Source organism: Poecilia latipinna, unplaced genomic scaffold (genome assembly GCF_001443285.1).
Source record: "Poecilia latipinna isolate Pla-1442-1.1 unplaced genomic scaffold, P_latipinna-1.0 Scaffold786, whole genome shotgun sequence".
Taxonomy (NCBI): Eukaryota; Metazoa; Chordata; class Actinopteri; order Cyprinodontiformes; family Poeciliidae; genus Poecilia; species Poecilia latipinna.
The window spans coordinates 323,952-342,107 of record NW_015113402.1 but is presented as its reverse complement, the minus strand read 5'-3'; the positions used below and the strand labels follow the sequence as shown (position 1 = coordinate 342,107).

At 41.2% G+C, this 18,156-nt stretch overlaps 4 protein-coding genes across 6 annotated transcripts in view; 2 read left to right on the top strand and 2 right to left on the bottom strand.

Moving 5' to 3' along the window:
• Nucleotides 1-2,537, bottom strand: part of tatdn3 (TatD DNase domain containing 3) — a 15,096-nt gene extending 12,559 nt beyond the window's left edge. The window contains exons 1-4 of one of the 3 annotated variants that reach the window (XM_015046648.1): nt 2,443-2,537; nt 846-878; nt 684-757; nt 431-509 (exon numbers count right to left, since the gene is read on the bottom strand). In XM_015046648.1, the coding sequence (XP_014902134.1) occupies nt 431-509; nt 684-757; nt 846-878; nt 2,443-2,523 (267 nt within the window). In that variant the 5' untranslated portion in view covers nt 2,524-2,537. The other 2 variants (XM_015046647.1, XM_015046649.1) reach the window with 2 other exon arrangements.
• On the top strand, nt 2,478-5,879 carry nsl1 (NSL1 component of MIS12 kinetochore complex). The gene is made up of 6 exons (XM_015046655.1): nt 2,478-2,687; nt 3,381-3,453; nt 3,521-3,651; nt 4,113-4,167; nt 5,233-5,300; nt 5,373-5,879. Exons 1-6 carry the CDS (start codon nt 2,499-2,501, stop codon nt 5,607-5,609), a joined length of 753 nt encoding a protein of 250 aa, XP_014902141.1. The 5' UTR covers nt 2,478-2,498; the 3' UTR covers nt 5,610-5,879.
• An 86-nt stretch (nt 5,880-5,965) lies between these two features.
• batf3 (basic leucine zipper transcription factor, ATF-like 3) lies at nt 5,966-8,086 on the top strand. The gene is made up of 4 exons (XM_015046662.1): nt 5,966-6,698; nt 6,770-6,874; nt 7,193-7,237; nt 7,775-8,086. The coding sequence occupies exons 1-4, from the start codon at nt 6,636-6,638 to the stop codon at nt 7,904-7,906; spliced, it is 345 nt and encodes a 114-aa protein (XP_014902148.1). The 5' UTR covers nt 5,966-6,635; the 3' UTR covers nt 7,907-8,086.
• A 4,390-nt stretch (nt 8,087-12,476) lies between these two features.
• On the bottom strand, nt 12,477-15,944 carry atf3 (activating transcription factor 3). Its single transcript, XM_015046654.1, has 4 exons — nt 15,823-15,944; nt 14,459-14,717; nt 14,279-14,386; nt 12,477-13,817 (listed from the first exon to the last, which is right to left on the bottom strand). Exons 1-4 carry the CDS (start codon nt 15,936-15,938, stop codon nt 13,521-13,523), a joined length of 780 nt encoding a protein of 259 aa, XP_014902140.1. The 5' UTR covers nt 15,939-15,944; the 3' UTR covers nt 12,477-13,520.
• Between the last annotated feature and the right edge of the window lie 2,212 nt (nt 15,945-18,156).

Sequence of the window (18,156 nt, the reverse complement as noted above, 5' to 3'; positions counted from 1 at the left end):
AGCAGGTTTATTGAATGCATTAATGGATTTTTGGATGGTTGATTGATGGATGGATGGATGGATGGATGGATGGATGATGGTTGGATGGATGGATGGATGGATGGTTCTAACTGAAACTCCAGATGTTTTTCTTTTTCTTCTCACGAAATTAATTTTTATTTTAGAAATAATTTAATCTATTAACTAATCTCTAAATAATATAATAAATTATTTTTAATCATAAAGGACTAAATTTGCTGATTTTCAGTGAATAAAGCCGAGTCTTTCCCCCTCAGTCGGTCGGAGCGTGGCGTTCCCGAATCCCTTAAAGAACAAGCAGAGTTCCCAGCAGGCGCTCCGGTCCGGGTTTTCCTCCCGCCGAGGCGTCCCGACACCGATACGCTCCACGGATCTTCAAAGTCAATAAAGCAGAAGTGAAGGTTGTTGTTACCTGAGGCCGGACGCTGCGCTGACCCCCGGCGGCCTGCAGGGGGTGCAGCCCCAGACACGGAGCCACCAGGTCCGGATATCTGTGGGAACGAACAGGAGGTGACGACCAGCTGGGAGGAATCCTGACAACATGAGACCTGCCTGTACTTTAAACTACAGTTTGTTTATGTTCTGGTGCTCAGAGTCGCTGGACTGGAAACCAGAACCTCCTTCGGGTCGGAAGGTTTCTGTAAGATGAATCCTGGAGCGCCGACCTTTCCTGCAGACGGAGAACTCTGGAGAATTCCTCCACTTCCTCTGTGACGGCCACCAGAGTCTTTACCCCGGCCTGAACACAAGGAGGTTCCATTGGTTTGGTGTAGTCAAAGTAATCGCAAAGGACAGTTATGATGTGGTTCTTGATGAGGAGTTTTTACCTGCCTGGTTCTGTGGATCACATCCGGAAGATCCTGCAGAAGAGAAAAGAGACGGCTGGGATCTGAAGTCTCAGACCGCGCTGACCTTTCCACATTTGGTCCAGTTACGACCAACAGAACATAAACAGAACCAGGAAGTGGGAACTGGGAACCGGATGCTGGCCCAGAAGGATGAACCAAACGCAAACAGAAGTTATTTAAAACAAAAGTTATTCCATCATAACTTCCAAATAAACCAGAAATTAACATGAGGGGGTTGGTTTAGATCAGAGCAGATTTATGTGCTGGAATGGCCTAGTCAAAGATTCTCCAGATTATTAAAGTGAAAGGATTAAAACACACTTTACATGTAGACATTCCAGATTTTTCGAAACTTAGTTTTCTAAAAAACACAAAAATTATCCCGATGGACTAGTGAACTTAATCAGCTTAGATGAGTAAATAAACAGACGGTGCTTTGACACCACCTAGTGGCCGAAGTGTGAATTACAAGCTTTTCATGGAAGCTGAAGTGAACAAAGGGCAGTGAATCCTGCTCAATGCGCAATAAAGTATATATATACTTAGGCTCACAAGTGTCTTAAATTAAACAACATTTAGTCAAAATTCTACAAATTATTACTTATTAGCTTCATGATGCTTTTTGGTGACACTAGGCAGCTAAAGAGTGGAAGTGTATTAATAGTATTACAGTTTATTTTATTTAGTATTAACAAGTGATATGTAAAATGTAGGTATAATTACAGAAATAGTAAATTCTGTGTATGTATTTTGATTATGCAACTTTAAATCAAGTAATTTATCTGGATTACAAAACACAATAGATAAATAATGATGGAAAAAATATGTACACAAGTAAACAATACATTTGATCATGAAACAGGAAACCAAAGTTTCTAGAACAGTGAAGTGATCCTTCAGTATTTAGCTGCATTTAAACTGAAAATCAATGATTGTTCAAATTTATGTTGAAATTAAATTTATAAAACTGATTTCATATTGAGGAAAGGGTTTAGGAGCTCATTGGCTGTGTAGCAAAGAAAAGTTACAGAATTTCGCTGTATTTGAAATATAATGATCTGTTTCATTCCTTTATGTCTGGAGGATCTAATTAGCATCATTCATGTCCCTATTAACACTTATGGAGGTAGCAATATTCAAATTCATAATTTCTAATTACTTTCTCATCTGATTGGCACAAAAAGACATGCCATGTATTTTTGTACACTTTGATATAAATTCAGACATTAAGGGGTCAAATTTAGCTTGAATTAGAGAGACTAAATACTTAAATGGAAAAATAAGAGAACGGAAGATTTGGACAAAGAGGGAGGAAATCATGTAAATATTTTCTATGCTCTTCTCCGTTTCCAGTACTAAAATGAAAACTTTCTCCATATTATTTTATATTTCCCAGAAAACTGACGTATGTTGGGCCTTACCTGCTGGAACTCAGGGGCTGATATGTGACAGTGACAGTCAACGAAGCCATAATCCATTACAACAGGAGAAAATGTGAGTTTTTATGAAGAAAATGCCCCCGCAAAGCAAGATATAAACGCCACACAGCTAACGGCTAACAGGAAGCACAACATACCGACTTCCGGTTGGCGGCGGAAGTCAACCTGAAAACAAACAGATCGGGCGGCAAAGATGGAGTCTTTTCCGATCCAAACATGTCGGCATGAAGACCCAGAGCAGGAATTTAGAGTTCGGCTGACATCCAAGAGGAAAACCACCGAGCTGATGAGCCGATGCTGCGAGCTTTTACGGAGAGCTCTGGACGGACAGCCGGACATTTCCGAGGACAGCCGAAGGGTTTTAGTGCAGGAGCTGCTGGCCGTGAGTCCCGCTGTTTTCTGCTGACTTTAAGCTCCGCTGCGGTTTATCCAGATTTATCCAGCAGGATTCAAACTGGTCGGTTCTGGAAAAACTCCACATCTGTTGCTGCTAATATTCGGCACCAAATCCGATCAAAAAAACGGATATTTAATAGTTAATTTGCTTCGAAATTCTAACAAATTGGTAGAACAATGTTTCCTAAACTGGGAATGTTTCCAGATTCCAAACCTGGAAGAATTCCCATGAAACACGGTTCTCCAGTTTTTAAATTAATTAAACCAATAACCACCAAATACCAGAATGAACGATTTAATTTCTTCTGAGAGTAGGAAGGGTTTAGTTTTGTTTCCGTTTGATGCCAAACTTAAATTTTGGCCTTGTTATTAACTAGAACCGAACCCTGTGTATCCAGGGTTCGGTTCCAGTTCGGTTCTACCAATCCTGCTGAGAAATTGTTGTAAAGTTTTGCCTGAAAAAAATTACCAACAAGAAATATAAAAAAAGAGCATGAAAATGTTTCCTTCAGATCAAATTGATGAGTTTTCTGCCCAGAGCTGTGATGGGAACCAGTCAGCGCAGCGTTGTCGTTTCCTCTCATGGTTTCTTTCGAAGATCCTCCTCAGCCTCTCATTCATGAATCCGGTTTTTCCCGGTTGTCAGGCTTTGTGTCTGAATATTTGTGGATCTCTGCAGAACTTTGAAGCTGCTGTGAGGCTCAACGTGTTGGTGGACGGACAGCCGTGGGACGAGGCTCCAGACCTGGAAGGTACTTCCTGTCCGTCCCGCCGGTCCGGTTCTGGTTCCTCTGCGTTTAACATGGATGTCCTCCTCAGATGAAGAGGCGTTGGATCTGGAGAGCCTCCTGGACGACAGCATCCTGGACACCGCCTGGAGGCGCCACTCCTACCCCAAACGGATCCTTCCCCATGTGGTTCACGCCCTGAAGGCCGAGCGGAAAGTCCTGGTCGGTTCACATGGACTGATCCGTTCAGCCAACAAGCCGACATGTCAGAGAACCTTAGAGGAACCTGCAGGTTGTTTTCTTTGGGCTTACAGAGCAGAACTCAGTGGTGCGTTCAGGGACCAGGCTGTGAGTTTGGAAAGTAGGTTTGAAGGAAGAAAATCCAAAACGTTAATCTGTGAGTTCCTGAATTACCACACGGTTCAAATTACAGCCTGACACATAAAACACTCTGTAAGCCTTGAAAGGAAAACATGAGAATTATGGGAAAAAACCAGGAAGTTACAGTTAGCACCAGGTTTTACAGCAGAAACTGTTTCTGGAAAGTAACCAGCAAGTATCTGTAAAATAACTATTAAGGCTGTTTTATAGGTAGCCAGAAGATAAAATCAGATTTTTATGTGTTAGTTAAATTATTTTGGTGAAATGAAGGGGCTGCTGAACTCTTTCTGTCTGTGTTTCAGGGTTTGTATGAGACGTCAGTCCAGCCTGCAGAGCTGCTCAGAGATCCAGATCTAGGTCAGTTAGACTTCCTGAATCTACTTTCTGATCTTTGGTTGTTTTAACAAAGCTTGAAAAATAAACATCTCAGACAGGTGACCTGAAAATTTGTTCTTGTTTCTTCGTTCTGAGGGGAAATGTCTCGATAATTCACTGTTCCACCAGCAGAGGGCGTTCTCTGTCAACGATGTTTCAATCTTTACAAAGTGACTCAGTTTTTTAACTTTTTGGCTAAAAAATAGAAACGAGACAAAGCAGATATCCTGTCATAATTGTAACAAACTGACCTCAAACAGACCGGCCTTGTTGCCGGGCAGATTATGTCCAGCTGACCGAGCAGCCGCTCCACCAGGAAGGAAGAACTCGGAGCAGCAGAGATGTGAAAGTTTCTCTGCTGCTGAAGTGAAATCCTGAAATGTTTCAGCACTTCTTCTTCTTCACCTTTTTCAGGATGCAGAGGAAACGGATGTAGGTGCAGGTTGCCATGGCAACGCTAAGCAACAAAAAAAAAGGTTTATTTGCAGGAGTCAAATGCATCAGATGACAGTGTGTTGGGTCAGAGGTCACACAGTTAATTAATCTTATTAATTGATAAGCGGACATTTTCTTAAAAAACAAAGTCAGACGTGACCGTCGACCACAACATGAAGGACAAAAGTTTTCAAAACACGATCCATTAAAAAAACCAAAATCATCATTAAACTTAAGGAGCTTGTTGAATATTTATGTTTTCAAACAGAACCGTATAAAGTAAAGATTCTGTTTGGGATGGCGCCACCATCCTTATTTCTGTATCAACTGGAAAAGGATTGAAAAAACAGAATTCTGAATTATTTCTTCTTTCTCAGAAGATCAAAAGAAATTGAGATTTTTTTTCTCCATCCTCTTCTGTAGCTTAAGGATGACCAGCGGTGCCCTCTGCTGGTTGGTGGCCAAACTGCAACACTAAAGTAAAAGCTAAACGGACGATGCTAGTTAACTGATTAAATTAATTTTAATCTAATAATCCACTGATCATCAGAGGATGATAAACTGTTAGCCTTGCTGTTAGCCGCTGCTCACCGGTCGCTCCGTTTCCTCCAGAGAGCATCATGAGCGACGTGTCTGCTGCGGCTCCCGGCATGGTGAGGCAGGCCATCCAGGTGATAAAGGTAAGGTCGTCTGCAGGTCGTCTGCGTGCTGCAGCCGCCTGCGCAGGCCTTACGGTGTGTCTGTGTCTGCAGTCCATCGACGCGCTGCAGCAGCAGGCGGCCGGACTCTGTGAGATCCTCAACCTGAAGCCCAGCGCCGCATCGCTGCAGATCCACAGGGAGGTGCTGGGCTCCGCTGGCATGCCGCCTGCAGGGGGCGCCACCAGGGGCCGGCAGCCCGTCCACAGAGCCGTGGAGGAGGAGGCGGCGGCGCAGGGCTACGAGGCCGACAGCAAGGGGGCGGAGCGCAGCGAGGAGGAGGAAGAGTAACGCTTCCTGGAAACCACGGAGATCAGGAACTGTTCAGATCAGGAACTGTTCAGATCAGGAACTGTTCAGATCAGGAACTGTTCAGAGATCAGGAACTGTTCAGATCAGGAACTGTTCAGATCAGGAACTGTTCAGAGATCAGGAACTGTTCAGATCAGGAACTGTTCACATCAGGAACTGTTCACATCAGGAATCCCAGTTTTGTTTGTTTTTTACGTTCTTCATGTTTGTTTATAAAAGTCAAAAATAAAACTATTTTCTGCGTCATGGTGAAGCAGAGCGGTTCGTTCAGTGGTTAGGATAACATTAGCATTCGTTTTGCGCTACATTAAAAAAATTATATTTTTTTAGATATTTTATTTTTTCTGAATTAAAAATGATGCAGATTTTTTATTTATAATTAGGGCGACATTTTTATAGAAATAAATCTTCATTCAACAGAAACTCTGACAGCTGCAGCCGTTGTTAGTTTCCAAAGACTTTTACTGGAAAAAGGAAACTTTTTCCAAGACAAAAGAAAATCTGGTTTTGTTGCTCAGAAATGAGTTTTATTTTTTTCATATTTATAAAAATTATTTCAATAACCAAAAACTGCATCTATGATTCCTGATTAAATCTGATTATTAACATTTCAATGGTTCCGAAATATGTGACCAAAAGTTTGTGCACCCCTGATAGAAGGTCCAGGAAACTTTGCAGGTTTTTCAGTTTCTAATAATTAAACTTTTTAAACTTTTTAAACACTGATGTGGCAGAAAAAACATTTTCCTTGTTTTTCTTCACCTTTAAATGAGCTGAACTTCACAGGATAATCTAAAATATCGGCCCGGTTCTGGAGCCGGATCGGATCTGAATAGACTTGCTGCAGTCTGGACCGTCCCATCTATGGGGTCAGAGGTCACCACAGTCACCTGACTTCTGGAAACCAGAGTGAAGCTTGGGAAGTGAAAGGTGATGTGAAACCGCTGCAGGTCCAGACCGCGCCGCGCCTCCTTCTGCTCCGGATCGTCGTTCTGAGCGCTCAACATGTCGGATCCGTCCAGCCAGCAGCAGCCGGGCCGGGCCGCTCACCTGGGCGGCGGATGGACGGTAAGGTCGCCGTAGAAACGCACCGGCCCGGTTCTGGGGCCGGAGGAGCTGACGGTCTCTGATTGGCTCAGGGTCTGAAGGATGAAGGCCGGAGGATGAAGAGGAGGGAGAAGAACCGAGTGGCTGCACAGAAGAGCCGCAAGAGACAAACGCAGAGGGCCGACCAGCTGCACCAGGTCAGACTTTGACCTTTCACCTCTGACCTCTGTGACCTGCAGGCCTCTGGCGGCTTTAGGACTCTTCCTGTCAGGACAGGAAGCAGATTCATGTGGCTGAGAAAAATTTATGCAACCGCTTCTCAACGCCAAACAGAAAATATTGAGAAAAAAAAAACTCTCTATTATACTCAGACGTTCAGCGGTCTAGTCAAAGTCAGATCTATCTCCTCATGTTTGCAGCCGTTCAGATGTTGTTTCTCACAGCAGAACTAAAACCTCAAAGTTGAACATGTTCGATGTTTTTTACTGTAAAACATTAAATGTATCTGGTTTCAGGCCTGTGAGCTGCTGGAGCAAAGAAACAGGAAGCTGAAGAGAGAGGTACTTCCTGTCTGCCAACAAACTACTTCCTGTCTTCACTGAAATGTTTCATTTCTGCTTTAATTACAAACAATTAAACTAATCAGTTATTCTGGCTGACAGGAAACATTTCTGTATAGCTTTAAAATTAACCAAAAGAATCAAATATTTTACATTTACAGTGTGAAATATTCATATTTAGTATCAAATGATTTTAATATTTTATTTTTAAATGTTTTCATGTATCAGTATTATTTATTTATTATCTGTTTCTTTATTACAATCTATTTATTGCATTATTTTCTAAATTATTTTTTATTCAAATATTACTATTACATATTTTTATTTATATTATTTATATATTTATTATTTTTAAATTATTTTACTCATTTACTATTGTTATACATTTATTTCTACCATTATTTTCTGTTTAACTTATTTCTGTTTATTTTATTATTGATTTATATTGTTCTTTATTTTATAATCTATTATTACTTATGTTTCACTATTTTGTCATTATGTTATGATGACGTATTTATATCTGCTCTTCGTCTCCAGGTGGATTCTCTCTCTGAGGAGCAGAACTTCCTCTCTGAGGCTCTCAGGGCTCATGAACCTTTCTGTCCCATCATGCATTGCTCCTTCGCCTCCTCCAGCCTGCAGCCTGACACCGCGGCTCGCTCAGTCTGAGGTCAGTGACCTTTCACATCTGGATCCAGCTGCCAGACAATGAACTGACCTGCCGCCAGAGGGCGCCGTTTATCCTCCAGCTGCTTGCAGGCGGCGGGACTCTGCTGAGTCATCACACATCCAGGATTCTTTATTAATGTCAGAATGTATAAAAAATAAATTAATTGATCAATAAAAAGTTATTGAATAAATAAATTCCGGACATTTTTCTTCTGTTGAATCTAGGTTCAATTTTTTTAGTTAAATATATTCATTTAAATATAAATATATAATTTTTAAAATAACATCTCACCATGTTCAGTTTTTTTATTCAAATATTACTATTTGAATAAAATATATATTAATTATTAATAAATATTCCAGTAAATGGAAATTCTTGTTGATTTTTAATGAATAAATTAAAAAATGAGATAAATGTGTTTTGTTGGTGAATCAGGATTTCTGTCTGAAAATGTTCAGTTTATTTCTATAATCAATATTTATGTTTGCAAAATGTAATCATTAAAAATAAGAGATTTTTAAAACTGAATATAACATTTTATTAATATTTTTTCAATCTTTATTTTATATTTTAATATAAAGCACCTGTAATAATAATTCACTGCTGCTTCAGCCTCAGAGGAGCAGTGATTATTTAAACATGATTATTTCTATTCGTGTTTATTTTATGAATAATTACAGTCTGGTGTCTGTTGGGGTTTACTTCATTTTCCATTAACTCTGTGAGGGTGTACTTACTTTGTCTTTTTGTGACATCACTGACCAGAAGTTGGGAAGTTTCAGCAGAAACAGCAGTGAGTTTTTCTGCGAATGTGGAAACTGCAGAAACCCTGATGGGTCTCAGCGGTTCCGCTGTACGGCAAGCCGTCTTACCATAAAATCAGCTTCATCTGACCTTCTAGTCCACGTATCTAAAAATTAGTTTCTGGACTATCCTGACTGACAACTAATTTTTTTCTATATTTACATTCTGACTAAAAGGAAGAAAAATTCAAGATATGTTCAATTTTTTATCAAAATTATATTTTTAGATTTCTGAATTAGGAAATTACATGCAAGCCAGATTTAATTCTAGATTTATGGGAGTCTGGTTAGTCAATAACTCAGTATTTAGTTAGTCGGCTAAATGTTTAAAACCAAACTGAGTATTTAGCTAACTAGCTAAATATTCAGTTTAAATCTAAATATTTAGTTTTAAGATATTCAGTTAGCAAGCTAAATGTTTAGCTCTGAGCTGAATATTTACTTTCAAACTAAATATTTGGCTTTAGTTAACCTGGTGAACATGTGACCTAAGTGATGAAACCCATGTTTCTATTATTAGAGGCTAAATAACCAGGATTCTGGCTGTTGGTTTGAAATGTGCGACTCTTCAGAATAAAAGCGGCTTCTAGCTGCAGAAGGAAGTTAGCATCGGTTAGATGGATGTTTACTCTGGGATCTGGTCTGATGAAGAAACCTGATGTTGCAACTGAAACAGTTTCCTCACATCTGGCCTCTTTGTGGTAAACTGCGTTTGAATTAAAACAGTAGAAGAAGAAACTTTTCCCAGCAGGGCGCTGCGTCACCTGCTGCCGTTCCAGCTCTTCTGCAGAACTGAGGAGGGATTTCTCCTGAAGAGCGCCGGCGCTGCCAGCACTGGGCCTCTGGGAGGTCAGAGGTCACACACACAGGCTGCTTTCCATCATAAATAAAACCATCACAACCATCTGAGCCTCACAAACTGCTCCCTTTAGCCTGGATTTATGGAGCAAGCACGAGGCGACAGCGGTAAACATCCAAATGCTCAAAACTGAATATTAAGTTGTTAGCTAAATATTTGGTTTAGAGCTAAACATTTAGCTAGCGGGATTCAAACTGAATATTTGCTAAATGCTCATGTATGTGGTGACAATGGAGAGAAAAATCTCCCATTTAACAGCAAGAAACCTCCAGCAGAACCAGAACCAGAGTCTGTCTGAAGAGCCGAGGAAATGATCCAGGAACTTTCTAAAGTTTATTTCAGATGCGATGAAGTGGAGAGAAAAAGGGAAAAATAAAAGCAGAGGTCAACATCATTTTGTTTTTCCTGTCTGTTAAATTGACATAAAGATGAAGTGTGCATCATGTGTTTGGGGCCCCAAATGAAACTCTGCCCAGGGCCTCAAAAAACCTGTGTCTGCCTTTGGCTGCTTAGGTTCTGGATTCAGGCTGGAAAATTCTGGAATTAGTTTTTGATTTTCCTTTCCTTGTTTCCTTCCCTCCTCTCTCCTTCCAGGGGAACTCCAGGACATATTTAATCTCCTTAACGTTTTCCAGTGAATTTTCCTCCTCAGACCAAAGGTTCAGCTGAACCTTAGTCAAACCTGAGCTGAAACATCTACGCTTCCAGAAACCGCAGCTTTGACCCCAAACTGCATGAGGCGTCATGCAGGCTGTGTTGAAACTTCCTACTTCTACTTTCACTTTAAGCGAGAATCCGCTTCTGTGAAGAGCTTTAAAGTGGAAAGAGAAGCAAATTCAAGCAACCCAGTTACACATGTAAAGGCTGCTGCAGCGTCACAAATTACCAGCAATGATTTGGGTTATTTACCGTCAAATGACAGAAAATGAGTCATTTTTCACCATTTTGATGGTTGAAAAGTTATGATGTCATTCAGTCATTTATAAATATATTTTTAAGCAAGAGCAATAAACAGTTATGTATCGACCTTGCTAGCTAAATATTGAGCAAGCTAATGAAATATTTAGCTTGCTAACTTAATATTTAGTTTAAATTGTTACATTTATAAATGAATTAATAACATGACGAAAATATGCTTTAGAAAAATAAATCTCCTTTTTCTCGTTTTATAACAAGCTAAATAACTCAAATTATTGTTAATTTTTGAAGGTGTCATCAACAGCAGCCATGTTTGCTGCGTGTAAACAATATTCCCAGTGAACGTTTAAAACTCGGTTTAAAACTCGGTTTAAAACTCGGTTTAAAACTCGGTGAACGTTTAAAACTCGGTTTAAAACTTGGTTTAAAACTCGGTGAACTTTATTTCACCGAGTCGCTCCGCTAACGGCCCTAAACTTTCCGCCGAGGCGTTTCGGTGGCAGGAACAATGGCTGCTGCTCCTTCACTCACCCTGAAAACGTCTGGAGTTGATCTTCTCTCCTGATATTATCGGTTTTCATCCTGCAGGATCAGCTGTGGAAATATGAATATTCTCCAGTTTTCAAAGCTCTGCTGTTCGGCAGCGATGTGAGCAGGAGGCGGTTCCCAAAAATCAGACTCACGTAAAATTAAAAAGTATTTGGTAAAAACTTACCATTTAATATTTAAAGATTACGTCATCAGATGGGCCAACATATAAAGTTAAATGGGAATTTTGGTATTTTAAGGACCAAAATGACAAAAATTCATATAAGTAACACAAAAAAATAACAAAACGCAAAGAACATTTTTCCAAATCAGTTTCTTTCAAGAAAAATGTGTGAAACTTTAAGCTGCAGGTTTGAGTCTGTCTGGTGAGTTTTTGGTCTGTTTTTCATTCAGTGGGAAGAAAATGCAGACATTTTACTCCAGTAAGAGCAAAAATACTGAATGATGAAATTACACGCAGGAAAACCTGCTCTGCAGGAATCTGTCGCTTTTGGCTCCTGTTGTGATGTCACTTCCTGTGAGAGACATCAGCGGGTCTCCGGGTGTCTGTCTGCCTGTATCCCGGTTCGGTTCGGTTCGGTTCTGGGGCTCTGCGGGTCGCAGACGGTCCGGACCTGTCAGTAAAAGCTGCAGGCAGGTCCGGACTCGATCGCTGCTCACTTCCTCATGTTTGGGTTGGGAAATGTTTCTGTCATGCCTGGCAGCTAATGAGTTTTTATCTTCTTAGGAAAACTTTCATCATGTCTTAACATCCGGTTCGTGTTTATCAGAATCCAAACAGAACCGAGAACAAAACTGTTTCTGTAAAGTTTCAGCGTTTTCCCTCCACACCTCCAAGTTTCAATAAAATAACCTCAAAAATAGAAAAATCTGAAACACAATCTTTCCATTCACATAACTTCATCTTTACAAAACAAAATAAATGTAAAATCTGATGTCAAATAGATTCAGTTAAATTAAAGGTTTGCTTCTTATTTCTGATCCTTTTCAAGCTTTTCAAGATTATTGAGGCATAAATTTGTCTTCTGGATTCTCTGTTTATATTTTATACAGGGAAATAAATAAATATGGTAATCCAGTCAAAGTGCAGAGAAATTAGTTTTCTTTATTTTACTTTGAAATGCATCTTTAGATCTTGTAACTGAAAATCAGGCCATAAATCATTTATTTAAATAAAGCCTTTTATAAAAATGAATTAGCTATTAGATATTAATCTGAATGTTTCTCATTAGAAAACTTTCACCATTTATAGTAGAATTAATGCTTAAATTTCCATTTTATTGTGTTTCTTTTTAAATCAGTTAGAAACAGACTTTAATGTGATAAATGAGGATGTTGAAGTAATGAGTTTGTTGCTAAATGTATTTTCTATTTTCAGGTTTTAGTTTCAGTTTTCCTCTGATATTCAGAGCAAACTGAGTTAAAAATGACAATGACAAGTTTAATAATCCATGTTTTAATGTAAAAAAGTATCAAAAACAGAATTTAACAAAGGGAAGGAGCAGCAGTGCAGTCGTACCTGAAACTTTACATTTTATTCAGACTGAAACTGAGGAATGATCCCAAAAACAGGAAACGGAACCCGTCCCCATGTTGATGACTCCAGTTTCCCTTCAGTTCATTAGTAAAGAAATTAGTTCAAGTTCAAATCTGGTTTGTCAGAACAATAAAACTTCCCTGTAAGGATCAAACCTGATGAAAAGGTCAAAGTGCAGAAAATGAAAGTTAGGCAGCAGATAGTTACACAGTGAGGTTGAAAACCTGGGTGGAATAAATAAATATATTCAAAAAATAAACATTTTGCTCCGTCAGGAGAGGAGGCGTCTGTTGTTTACATGCAGCTACAAACAAGAGAACAAAAAATTAACACTTGAATTGGAGCAGCTTCATCTTTATGGAAAAATAACTTTAGAGGTTTTTGTTGCAGAAAACGTAGCAGATTAAATTTAGGTTAGTTTAAGGGAACAGCAGAGAGTCGTCTGCATAGAGAGCGATCCGTTCAGAAATATTCCTCTGCATGCAGACAGATTTTACTGGACACAACTCTTCCTCTCTCATCAGCAAACATCCTGATTTATGTTTCAGAGTTTTATTCTCAAACAAAAGTACAAAGTCTACAGCCAGTGCAGCTCCTGAGCGTTAAATAGCAGCAGTGATATCAGCTCTACAGGACAAACAGTGTCGTTACAACGTCACATCCTTCTCTGCTCCTCTAATAAATAATCTTTACGCACACTCAACACAAACATGTGGGAGTCAACACTCGGCCGCCTGCAGGGGGCGCCGATCGCCTCCAATTCACACTGGTACAAAACAGACAAACAATAAAAACTGACGTTGGTTTGGTTTCAGTGCTTAGTGTCGCTTCTTGGCCCAAACTGTCTCAACACATCGAAGTTAAATGAACCATAAAGTGTAACGGTGAAGCCGTCCGGCCGGCCGAAAGGTCAGAGTTCACTTCCTGCTGCAGGAAGCCGGCCGCCATCATAGCTGACCCGAACACCGAATGTCGTCCAGCGTCAGCGCGCCGCCGTCCAGCAGCGCCGCGGCGGAGGAAGACGAGGAGGAAGAGGCGGTGAGGCTGTGGAGCTGGAAGGCGCCGTCCTTGATGTGCTGGATGAAGAGGTCGCGCTCGTCTTCGGGCGTCTGGCCGTTCTGAGCGCGGACGATGCAGGTGGGCCGGTGCAGGTTGAGCATGTAGACCAGCTGCTGCTTCTGCTGCTTCAGCTCCTCGATCTGCTGCTTCAGCTCCGCGTTGACGCTCTCCAGCTTCTCAGACTCCTGCAGCGTCAGAGCAACCCACCAATCAGTAACGACCGGTCGCCAGGAGGGCAAACTCCATCGACCAAACTGGGGCCGAAACGATTAATCGATTACAGAAACAATCAACTGGTTTATTAACGGCTCCTAAATCAGGAGTTTGGTGACGGAACCAACATCCTGAAGTTTAATGAAGCCGAACAAAAACATTTTCAATTACAGATAAAAAAACTTCTTAGCAAATTTATTCTGCAGATTTTTTGCATCTTTTGCTACAAATGATCAAACTGTCACTAATCTGATGCTGCTGGTGACTTTTGGGAAACAAAATGTTTATTTTCTTACTTAAAAACAAATAAAATTGTTTATTTACATCTTTTGATTTATTTCTCATGCTGTGCAGCTTAAATCAGAAATCTGCAGAATATTCTAAATGTGTAATCGATTAATCGATTAATCGTTAGTTGCAGCTTGGAGCTCACCTTCTGCAGAGACTCGGTTTTCTCCTTCTTCTTGTTGCGACATTTGGCAGCAGCGATCTTGTTCCTCTCTCTCCTCCTCTTCCTCCTCTCGTGCTCCTCGGTCGTCAGCTGAAGGAGGAGAAACGCCGTTAGCCATCAGAAAGCGGCAGCGGAGGCGGTGCCGCGCTGCGTGTAACTCACCTCTCTCTTGAGGCCGGCGCGGCCCGACGGCGGCTCCGAGGCCCGGTCCGACCCGGAGCTGGCGCCGTCCGAGCTGACGTCGGCGCTCAGCCCGTTGGACCGCCGCTTGGCCTGGATGGCCGTCCGCAGCTCGTCCTTCACGATGGGCGAGAAGCTGGCGAAGTCGTCCAGGGTGAGCGAGCCGGGCGGTGAGAGGCAGGGGACGAGGGCGGAGCAGCTGATGTCGGCCAGAGAGAGACCCGAATGCTGCAGCATCATCCTGAGGAACCAGAGGAACCGGGTCAGAACCGCAGCAGAACACCGGCCACCGCAACAATAAATAAACCCAAACTCAGGCTCCTCCCCTGCTGCAAAACAACCAATCACAGCCAGGAGGCAGGACTTAGCGCTGTCAATCACAATCTTGTGTGGCGCTGCTAAATCATAGCATGTTGTGAAAGCTAGGCTAGTTGCACATTTAGCAGCACATACACGAGGATGACTGACAGTGCTAAGCCCCGCCTCCGGGCTCTGATTGGATGTTTTAGTGCATTTCTCCAGGCAGCAGTAACAGGTTATCTGTCTCACTGGAACCAGCAGCTGGAAACGGTTCAGAAACCTTACAGCCGAGTTTCTGCTGAGTAATCATGACTGGAGAGCAGGACGTAAACAAAGCCGTCCGCCTGCAGGTCAGCATCAACCAAGTTACGCAAGAAAATCAGCTGGAAGGACGACAGTCCAATAAATCTCCAGAGAAGGAAGCAGGAAAACATTGACAGGAAGTTTCTGATCAACAGGCAGCAGGAAGAGACGATCAGCAGCGTCTGTTTTACTATCCTGCAGCACTAAATAGTAACAGTTATGTCATATACATTTAATTATATAAATTATTTTTACTTCTTCCTGATTTTTGTTATCTTCTTAAATTTTCTATTTACTTAAAGTGTTCATATTTCTTTTTTATCCACATAGTTTTATTATTTAGCTAAAGTTAGTCTGGTCTCTTTTAGGGATTATTTGTGACTTTAATAACAATAATAATAAAAATAACAGTAATAATAATAATAATAATAATAATAACAGATGTAGTGTACTGGTTTCTCATTCTCAGTGTTTATCTGCTGATCTCCAAGTTGAGTTAAATTTCAGCAACAGGTCGGATCAGAAACGAAAATCTGTTAAAAATATAAAATAATAAAGATCATTTATTTATTCCGGTTTACAATCCGCGCATTAAAAACCGCGCAGCTTCAGCTTTTGGTTTCTGTGCGCGCCGGGAAGCGAACCGGACCCGAACCGGGACCGGGAAGCCCGGCTTCTCCTCCCCGGGACAGAGCCTCCGTCAGCCCGCCTCCCCCACCGGAAGCACTCCCCCCTCTCCTTACCTGTTAAAGTTCCGAGGTTCTGGTTCTGGTTCTGGTTCTGGTTCTGGTTGAGCTGGAGAAAATGAAACGTTGCTCCTTTCCCGCGGCTGCTTGCGCTTCTGCCGCTCCGGTTGCATCACCTGCTTATAAAAGGCCCTGAGGGGGGCGGGGCCTGTGACGTCACGCCTTACTAAACAGAGAGCGAGAGAGACGAAGGGGGGCCAGGGGGGATGACATCATCCTATTTATAGGACTGATTGTGTGATGATGCAACGCAACTGATCGGCCATAACAGGAGCGGCTTCCCCTCATCTTCATCATCCTCATCATCTTCATCATCCTCTTTTCTGTGTGTTTTTGTCCTCCAGCCTCTGACGTCATCTCTAATGTTATTTTCACATTTTTAATCCGACTCAGACTATGACAACCATAATAGTAAATAAAGAAACAAACATGACTGGGGTGGATGTTTGTACAGGTCAGCGTCTCCCCGTTGCCATGGTTTCTCATTCCCAGCATTCCCAGCATTCCCAGTATTCCTCCCGACCTGAGGAAGGATGAGTGTTTCCTGAGTTTCCATCTGATTGGAAGGTAACGATAAATGATAAATTAATTTCTTTTCTGTGTGTTTTAATAAGAGAACCTGCTGATTGTAACTATTTTAGCTCAAAGTAATCAGATTACCCTGATGATTCTCCTGCTGGGACAGGAAGTCCTCCCAAACAGGAAGTCATCCCAAACAGGAAGTCCTCCCAAACAGGAAGTCATCCCAAACAGGAAGTCATCCCAAACAGGAAGTCATCCCAAACAGGAAATCTTCCCAAACAGGAAGTCCTCTCAGATTATGGAAGCAAAAACCTGATTATTGAAGGTTTCAATTTTCTTCCAGCAGCTGGTTAGGAGCAGATTTCCTGTCCAGAGATTCTGGAATCCGGTTCTGGGATCCGGTTCTGATGAAATGTTTTCATGTCCAACATCCACAGATTATTTATAATATTTAGCAGTTACAGAAACTGTGTTGTAATTTTGGCCTTTAACAAAAATACATAAATTAATATTCAAATAATTCAGGATTTATTTTACATCTCTGCAGAAGAAAAGTTATTAAAATAATTTAATAACATAAATTAATTAATTGATGCTTTGAATTCTTAGAAGTTTGTGAAGCATTTTAAGAAACAATAAACATTTTAAAAACTAAAACATGTTGGTGACTCAGATTAAACAATTTAATCTGAGTCAGTTTAAAATGTGGAGAAAAAAAGATTTTCTGTTACAGAAACTAATTAATATTTAAAATGAAAATGCAGAATTTTTCAATCAGAATCAAAATCATTTTTCTGAGCTTGAATTTAACCAGAAATTTAAAAACTGCTGAAGTTTTAATCTGGAAATGTTTTGTCTTTATCAACACAAAAAAGTTTAAAAGTCGGTTTTGTTTGTTTTTGTCTTGAATCTGTTAAACTTGGTTTCAGAGAATAATCTGAATAATCTGAATAATCTGAATAATCTGAATAATCTGCTGTTGCGTTTCAGCGTCTCGGTTTGTCATCCTGAAACTTCCAGTTTCATCTGAAACGCAGCTTTCAGTTTCCCTTCTTCTCAGAAAACATCTCCAGCGCTTCAGGAGTGAACCGGTTCTGGAGGTTCTGGAGGTTCTGGGGGTTCTGGGTTTCCATGGAAACGGCGTTTCCAGTGGTAAACATGTCATAAAAGCGGGATGTCGCGGCTCTGCTGCGGCGGCCATAAAGGTTAATGATCAGCTGGACGGCGTTCCCACTCTGCTGACGTGCGCGTGTTGCTGCAGGTCAAAGGTCAGATGGACCAACATGGCCGCTCAACGTTTCAGTTTTCACTGGACTTTAACTCTAATTAGGCACAAATATTCAGTGTCTTCAGATTAAATCCACCTGATCAGCTGCCAGAGTCCAGAATGGGATGGCAGCGATTCTGGTTCTGACCCAGAGGTCCTTTAGTGGAACATGGTGGTGGCAGCATCATGCTGGGGGAACATAGATGGAGATAAATCCTGGAGAATCCAGTTAGAGGACCAGCTCCCACACTGACAGAGATATCATGGGATTGTTAAAATCCCAGCAGATTTATGGAGTTAGAATGGCCTAGTCAAAGTCCAGACCAGCTCAGAATTTGTAGGAAGACAAGAAGTCTAATGTTTTTAGATGTTCTCCATCCAGTCTGTCTGAGAAAAACCCAGAAGATCTGCAGCCAGAGGAGACCCTGACCCAGAGGAATGAAAATAAATGCACTCCGCACTTTTCAGATGGAAGTCTGATCCGGTCCAGAGTTCAGGAGTTCTCCAGGCGGTCTGAGAGTCTTTGACAGACTTTCTCTGCA

Bases quoted from the DNA above. Each gene is read 5' to 3' on its own strand.
- nsl1 (XM_015046655.1), top strand. From the start codon at position 2,499: ATGGAGTCTTTTCCGATCCAAACATGTCGGCATGAAGACCCAGAGCAG. The intron at 2,688-3,380 runs GTGAGTCCCGCT...GGATCTCTGCAG, and splicing joins TAGTGCAGGAGCTGCTGGCC to AACTTTGAAGCTGCTGTGAG. The intron at 3,454-3,520 runs GTACTTCCTGTC...TGTCCTCCTCAG, and splicing joins CGAGGCTCCAGACCTGGAAG to ATGAAGAGGCGTTGGATCTG.
- batf3 (XM_015046662.1), top strand. From the start codon at position 6,636: ATGTCGGATCCGTCCAGCCAGCAGCAGCCGGGCCGGGCCGCTCACCTG. The intron at 6,699-6,769 runs GTAAGGTCGCCG...TGATTGGCTCAG, and splicing joins ACCTGGGCGGCGGATGGACG to GGTCTGAAGGATGAAGGCCG. The intron at 7,238-7,774 runs GTACTTCCTGTC...CTTCGTCTCCAG, and splicing joins ACAGGAAGCTGAAGAGAGAG to GTGGATTCTCTCTCTGAGGA.
- atf3 (XM_015046654.1), bottom strand. From the start codon at position 15,938: ATGCAACCGGAGCGGCAGAAGCGCAAGCAGCCGCGGGAAAGGAGCAAC. The intron at 14,718-15,822 runs GTAAGGAGAGGG...CTGGTTCCTCAG, and splicing joins GAACCTCGGAACTTTAACAG to GATGATGCTGCAGCATTCGG. The intron at 13,818-14,278 runs GTGAGCTCCAAG...CTGACGCTGCAG, and splicing joins AAACCGAGTCTCTGCAGAAG to GAGTCTGAGAAGCTGGAGAG.